The sequence below is a fragment of the Lepidothrix coronata genome, unplaced genomic scaffold (assembly GCF_001604755.1).
Source record: "Lepidothrix coronata isolate B3197 unplaced genomic scaffold, Lepidothrix_coronata-1.0 Scaffold291, whole genome shotgun sequence".
NCBI classification, from domain to species: Eukaryota; Metazoa; Chordata; class Aves; order Passeriformes; family Pipridae; genus Lepidothrix; species Lepidothrix coronata.
In genome coordinates this window covers 400,067-407,589 of record NW_016690471.1, presented here as the reverse complement: position 1 = coordinate 407,589, position 7,523 = coordinate 400,067, and the positions used below count along the sequence as shown (strand labels likewise).

General features: G+C 49.4%; 1 protein-coding gene across 1 annotated transcript in view; it reads right to left on the bottom strand.

Moving 5' to 3' along the window:
* The window catches only part of HOXB4 (homeobox B4), a 9,340-nt gene extending 8,032 nt beyond the window's left edge, over positions 1-1,308 (bottom strand). The window contains exons 1-2 of the mRNA XM_017837091.1: positions 1,162-1,308; positions 626-1,052 (exon numbers count right to left, since the gene is read on the bottom strand). Coding sequence (XP_017692580.1) covers positions 626-1,052; positions 1,162-1,275 — 541 coding nt within the window. The 5' untranslated portion in view covers positions 1,276-1,308. The remainder of the gene's footprint in view (positions 1-625; positions 1,053-1,161) is intronic.
* Between the last annotated feature and the right edge of the window lie 6,215 nt (positions 1,309-7,523).

The following is a 7,523-nucleotide window of genomic DNA, read 5'->3' as shown; positions in this document are numbered from 1 at the left end:
AAAAAAAAAAAAATACACGGCAAACCTTCTAAAAATATACCCACAACCTATCTGCAAATCTCCACCTCCATCCTCGTTGCTTGACGTGTATTCCTGTCTAAACGTTTTTATAAGGTCCCCCAGACACATTTTCCGTGCCCTCTACGTGTGTATTTACTCGTATATACACACACCTCTACCAGAGCATCGCTCGGTTATCCCCAAATCTTTTAAAGTTGCCCCTACACGCGTGCGAACAGGCGAACACAGACGCTCCTATTTATTAAATATCACCCTAAAAAAAAAAAAAAAAAAGGGGGAGGGGAGGGGAAAGGAAAATAGTAAAAGTTTACTCAACCCGCCACTTAAATACAAATTACAAAAACATAAAACTTAACTTATGAAGATTCAACAGCCATAAAAAAAAGAGTAGCCTGCAAGAAATTGGAGGAGGATGGTAACAGAGACTTCAAAGGCACATGGCCAAGCAGAGCAATAAAAATTTATGGAGGATGTAATTATACCGCTCTGCAAACAGGCGATCGTAAATCTCCGCGAATGGTTATTTTACAACTGGTGCAATAAGATTTCTACAAGACTTTGAGGTGCTACTTACTATAAAGCAAAGCCACTTTAGTTCACTTACCCGTGCTTACATGGACTTTTTTCATCCAGGGGTAAACTACCGGCTCTTTGCAAGAGGAATTGGAAGGGCTTTGGTTCAGAGAGTTTTGGCTGCAGGAGGGTGGCGGGCTGGGGGTGACCGGCTCGCGGGGCTGGTTTGGCTCGGAGAGGTGGCTCTGCAATCCGGCCGGAGGATGGACATGACCCCGGGGGGATAACACCGCTGCTTGGTGGCCGGAGCTCTGACAGGACGAGTAGAGCTGCTCCTTGCAGGCTGACCGCGGCTGGTACATCGCTTCATGTTGGAAAGTGCTCTCTCGCCTCTGGCTGCTGTAATATTCCGGCGAGTGATTGGGAAGGTAATCGCTGTGGGAATACTCTTCACAGGGTGGGAACTTGGGGTCCACATAGTTGGAGTTGATCAAAAACGAGCTCATGGCCATTAATTTCTTAGAATTGCACACACGAAAAAAAAATATATATCTCTCTCTCTCCTAAAATTTATTCCTGTCCCCCCCCTTTCCTCGTTTTCCTGTTTCGTGGAACCCTCCTACTTACTGTCAAGTGAACAAAGTTGAGTCCATGTGACAGCGCGGGCCAATGGCGAGGGGCACGGCGAGCCCCGGATAAGGAAACCTGCCCAGTCCGGGCTCTCCCGGGGCCCCCCAGCATCCCCGGGGAGGCGGCCCGGGGGCTCCCGCTCCCCTCCGGCCTCCGCCGGCCCCGCCGGCCCCGGGCTCCGGCAGCGCCCCGTGGGCGAGCACCGACACCCCCCCTTGGGCCCACACCCCTCGGGGGTGTGTCCTGGCTCGGGGACCCGAAGGGAAGGGGAGGGTGGGAAAATAAAAATCCTTTTCCCTTCCCCCCCCCGCCAAAAAAAAAAAAAAAAAGATAATTAGAATATAAGGCAAAAATGATTTTTCGGGGGGTTGGCGGCCGCTCCCCAGCGCTGCCCCGGCACATGATCCATGGAGGCCCCCCCGGGCGGGGGCTGCATCTCATTCCCCGCTAAGGTGATACGGGAAGGGCCATTGCGCCCCGAGCCTGGCAGAGATGAATAGGGCTGGGCTGGGATCGATAAGAAATTCATCAGCTAATTCGGGGTACCCGGGCTCCTAAATCACATTTAGCCGGGCTCCGAGATTGACTGTTTTCCCACGCACCGATGGAAAAAAGGAGCCCGTCCTCCGAGCGAGAAATCAAGGACTTGATGAACAATTACAAAAGCGAATTAGCCCAAGTCCTAATGCATCTTCGCCTCGCCCTTCTCGTAATAAAGACGCTTTAAAAGCCAGAGCGAAGCAGCAGCTTTCAAAAGCCACCCCCAATTCCTCAAATTCGCCTTTAGACCCGAAACGCGCGATGAACTCCTCACAAGCGGCAGCGAAGAAAGCCATAATATATATATATATATATATTTGTTTCTCGGTGTCGGTGCTGAGATTACACGAATTAAAGCGATGGTGGGATCCCGGCTCTCAAATCGCAGCAATAACGCCCGCGCTCACCCCCCCCCCTTCCCCCATCCCCTTGGCGGCTCAGATTTTATCTCCAAGCGATGATAAAGTTTATCGCAGGAGCGCCGGAGTTGAGCTAAGGTCAAATCCAAAGTATTTCTTTCTAGCTATAAATCGGTTTTCTGGTTAAGACCTTGTTTTCACCCCCCATGTTTCGGGTTCTGGGGATGTGGGTGGCTTTTTTTGGGGGTGGGGAGGAAGGGGGGGATAATTCCTTCTGGGTTTGTGACCTGTAGTGTTTGTGTCAACTACATATTCCCCTAGATACGAATTTGTGACCCAACTTCCTTTACACAAATTCGGATCTACAGGGTACATATAGAAGACAGATGCGTCCTCCTCGGTCAGAGATCTTCTCCTACCGCCATAATTCTCTTCTGGGGCAGGGAGGGGGGAAAGTTTTGTGGCTCGAGAGATCGAGAATTAATCTATAGGTGAAGCCGGTTAAAATATTCACTCTTGAGAGGAAAGGCGATTAATTAAAGCACCCATTCAGCACGCGAATAGCTGATACCAGGAGAGAAAAACTGGGAGTTTTCCACCCTCTCCTCCGTATCTTGTACGTTAATTTGTCTCTGATCTTAAAAAATCAGCTTCTGGACTGAATATTTGAGTGTAGACGCACAACGAGACTCGAATCCAAATAACGGCCTTTTAAAAGTAAAATGTCACAGCTCTGTCCCCACCTCACCCCGAAACCCTCGCGATTATTTTCTGATGCGCGGCGCAAAGATTTAATCCATTTTTCGTTCTTAGAGGTCAACCAAGGTTTGGGTTTCTGGGTGCGAGTGCAGATAAATCGTATTTTAAAAAAAAAAAAGGGGGGGAAAGAAAAAAAAAGAAATAAACAGATGAAAAGAAATACAGAATGTAAAGGCAGATGGGACGACAGGTTTTTTTTTTAATGACAGGCAATTCTTTTTACAACCCGAGAAAAAGATCAAAGGCGTTTCATTTCCGAAAAAGGGATATAAAGCAATAAAATATTCATACTGTCTAGGTAATGAACCTTCATTCGGAACTAATGAGGGTAGCATCATGTTGAGATTTCGTTTAAAATTACAGTTGCCCAAGAGATTAAAAGTCCAGCACCCCCCTTTTCTCTTCCTTTTTTTTTTTTCTTCTCCTTCCCTTTGTATTTCAAAAGGCAGAACATTTTTTCGGTCAAAGCATCTCCCGAATTAATTGCATTTAAATGCCGCAGCAGAGAGGCTCTATCAGAGAAAACCTGCCCTTCCCCTGCTCCAAAATTCCTGTGAATATCTTCCATAGATTCCACGAACTCCTCCGTTTTCCCCAACAAAAGACAGTTATGGCCAAGAACGAAACCCCCGCCGCTCTCCCCGCTCGTGATGACGCGAAATTTTTCAGGTACTTTAAGGTGAACAGTCGGATTTGCTGCTAAAACCTGTAATTCCCCCAGAAACAGAAAAACCTAAGCAGCGTTTTAAGAAACACGCCCAAACGCAACACGGACAACCCCAAAATCATTTTATGCGCGTAAATAACCCCCGAATTTCCAGCAGGAGCAGCGAAGCGAAGGCTCTTTTCGCTCCGAGAGGAGTTTCCCACCTCCCAGAGCTGCTCCTCCGCCGCGCTGGGGAGCCGAGAGCGACCCTCAAATTTACCTTCCCCTCTAAAACCCGCCATAAAAGTGAGAAGTCAAATCTAATCTGCTCGTACAACGTGGAGAGGGATGCCATAAAATAACGCTACAGAACCAATCCCATTAGAGCTCCTTTTATTTATTTTTTTTTCTCTCCTCTTGGATTTTATTCCTCCTTTCCAATCCCCTGGCTGATTTATTTTATTGTATTTTCTCGCAGCCGGCACCGTAACTATCTCCTACCCGAGGAGACGAGCCTGAGTAGAAATAACTAGGCCTATTCTGCGTTTTTACCCCCCTCCCACATCCCTTTAAAAAAAAAAAAAATGGGTTTTAATTTCCCTTCCCGCTGACACGGGGCCGGCGTTTGCGAACCAGCACCCCTAGCGTCTACCAGAATCCTTTCCCCCCCGCGCACCTCCAAGAAATCTCCCCCTCGGCCACCTCAGATCCCGAATTCAAGGCAGCCCCTCCGCGCCCCCCCCCCGCCCCGCGCACCTTTCTGGCTGGGAACCCGCGCAAGTTTCTCCCGGAGAGTTTCCCCCCCCCGGGCTCTTCTCCAGTTCAGAGCGGCCTCGGCCTGGAGGGGATGGCGGGGGGGGGGTTCCCCTGGACCCCCGGCCTGTTCTGCCCTGCGGAGCCCCCCCAGCCCTGCCCAAAATCCCGGCCGAGGCACCTGCGGGGGCAGGGGGGGAACCCCCCGCTCCCGCTCTCAGCGGCCCTGGGGTCACCCCAAAAGAAGGGGCACCAAGCGGGGGGTGCCGTCCCCCCCCGGCCCAGGTGTGACCCCGCCGGGGGTACCTACCTTGGCAAACCGCGGCTCCTCTCCCCGGAGCAATCCCCGAGGGGGTTCAGGGCGCTCCCTCAAAACTTGGTGAGGTTTTGCAGGCGGAATCCTACAGGAACCCCCCAAACCCCCCCGCCGCCCCCTCCCCGCTCCAGCCCGGCTTGTCCTGCTCTCTCTCTCTCCGTGTTGCCTTTTCAGTGGCATTAATTCTCCATAAGAACACTAATTTCTCCCTCTCCTTCTCCTCCTTCTGTTTTTTTTGTGTCGTTCCTCTGTTTTGGTGGGCTCCGCCGGTGCCCCCTCCCCTCGCTGCCCCACCAGAACCCGACTATTGTCCTTCGAGGCGAGCGGAACTGCTCCTGGCAGCGCCAGGAGGCCCTCTGAGCATTTTGGGGTGGGAAACCCGCAAGTTTTGGTATTAATCTCATAGTTTGTCAGTCTTTGTTAAACAGCGAGGCGTGTCCGCAGCGCGGCGGCCGCCGAGAGCCGCTCTGACCCGCGGTTCACCCCGCGCTCCCTCCGCGCCGCTCCGCAACTTTTAGGGCTCTTTTCTCTTTCCCCCCCCCGCCCCTCATCCCCCCGGGTGTATTCCCCCCCCTTTCCCCCCCCGGAGTTCTCCCTCTCCAATCTGGAGATTTATTTTTTTAATTTAATTCTTTTTTCCTTCTCCCCCTTTCCCTTTCGGGAGCACGAAACCTTTCGGGTTTGGGGGAATTAAACCGGGATTTCCCCCCCGCCAAGCGAACGGGGAGCGCGGGAGGTCTGAGGTGTTTCCTTAGGGCAGAACTTTTAATAAAAGAGCAACCGGCGCCTCGACGGCGTTTTGAGACGTAATAAAAGCGGGGAGGGAAGGTGGAAATCAGACCACACCTGTTTTGCAACAGGGAAACCAAGATTTAAGTCTTACGTGCTTTCCCAGCCAGCCTCGTGCGTCCTTTTAATTTATAATAGTGCTCAAAAATGGAATATTTTCGTCTGAGCTCGGGGAGCAGCTCCCAGGAGCCCTGGCAGGGTCGGGGTGCGCAGGGAGAGGAGCATCCCCGCGGGAATTCCGCGTTTACACCGCCAGCTCCAACCCCGCCGTACAGAGGTTATTTGGGGAGGAAGTCGGGATTAAAAAGTGGATTCAATAGATTGTTCGGTTGGGGGAAAAAAAAAAGGAATAAGAGAAAGAAGCGCAGCCTGAGACGCGTCTGCAGCGCCTGCCCCGGACTCAGAGAGCCCCGGGCCAAGCCGGGGAGATAAATTAGAAATACCCTTGAAAATGATACCTTTAATTTCCTCCCTCTCCCCTCCCTTCCCTCCCTCCCTCCCTCCTTCCTCCCACCTCTCCAAACGAACCCACTTCAAATGAACGCGCCCCTAAATTGAAAGTTAAACGCCGTGATGGAGGAGGGAATATTACGGGGGAAAGTTGGGAGGTGGGTGTTGGATTTTTTTATTCTTTCTTTTTTTTTTTTATTGCCGTGAAATTATACCTGCTTGTTTTAATACCCCGAAAACAAATGGCCTTTATTATCCATTACCTGTTCTATAAACCTGGAGTAGAAATGACTGTTCTAGAGAGATAAGTGTAGTAATTACAAGGGCGAGGAGATGGATCACCCGAGTTACAGCTAAACGGTAGCCCTTATATAGTGATATTTTATAAATACCAAGCAAATTCATGGCAATTAATTAAACCCGAGCCTTATCAGGCGAAACAAAACGCTTTACGTTCTCTTGAATTTCACCTACTCCATGAATATATCCGCATCGGGAAAGCAAATGGATTTTCCAGAATGCCTTTCCCAGGGCTCTAATATTCGCTGCCTTTCTCTTCCAAGAAAAATGACCCTTGTTATAAGTATTTAGTCGCTGAAAATATTTAAAAGCCGGGGGAGGGAGGTAAATTTGCAGGGGTTTTTTGGTTTTTTTTTTTTGCCCTCCTTTTTCCGGGAGAGTTTGCCTCGCTCCCACTGTTTGCTTAAGGAGCGATTGAAAAGATCTTCCCCGGTCCCAGTGCAAATAATATTTAGAGTGTGGAGGGTTCGAAGTCTGGCGGCGCAGAAATAACTCGGAAAGGCCAAGGGAAATATTTATTATATCAGTTCATTAAACTGCTGCAGTGACCAGAGTGGAGTCGCATTTCAGGCAAGAAATAGAAAATATTTCATTCGAATTCCGACGGAAACCGTGCTGCAAAAATAAAAATCGGCCACTTCAACCGGGCCGAGCGAAACGGGCACTTAAAGAGGCCTTTAAATACATATATTGAAATTTTTAAAGCCATCAGCCCACTGATTTCGCCTATATATCATTATTCCGGATTTCCCACGATTAAGGCAGAAAGGCAAATAAATCGCGGGCGTTATTTCGTGTAATCCTTTTATTTTTGGGGGTTTGGATTTGCACTCACACGGCGGACTTATTAAAAACTGAGGCTCCGGCACCTCTCCAGGGGCTTTGGAAGTGTTTCCAAGTAAAGACGTTAGAACAGATTTTCACCAACCGTGTCAGACCTCTTTTTTTTTTTTCGGTATAATTTAAACCCTCTCCAAACGAAATCGACGCCGGAATGAAAATTATTTTTTAACTGCTCGCGTTAATATCCTAGAGGGACCTCGGCGTAATTGGATTTAATAAATGCATTTCCCCTCATATTCTGTTAATTCGACTCCAAATAGCGTTTCAGGGCTTATCTTAAAAGAAAAAAAAAAAAATCAACTAAGAAGTTGCTCGGCGTTTCCTCGCGGGAGACCCAAATCAATTTACCTGATTTTCTACCCACATCCCACCCAAAATCCTGAAGCCCCTTTTTTTTAATTATTATTAATTTTTTATTATTTTTTTTTATTCCTGCCTCTCCTCTGGCGGCCGAAAGTCGCTCCCACCTCGCCATCATCGTCTCCCATCTCTGCCCAGACTCTTCCTCCCACCTCGCCCCCCTCCCCTCTTTCTTTTGCTCTCCCTCTCCCTTCTTCCTCCCACCTCGCCCCCCTCCCCTCTTTCTTTTGCTCTCCCTCTCCCT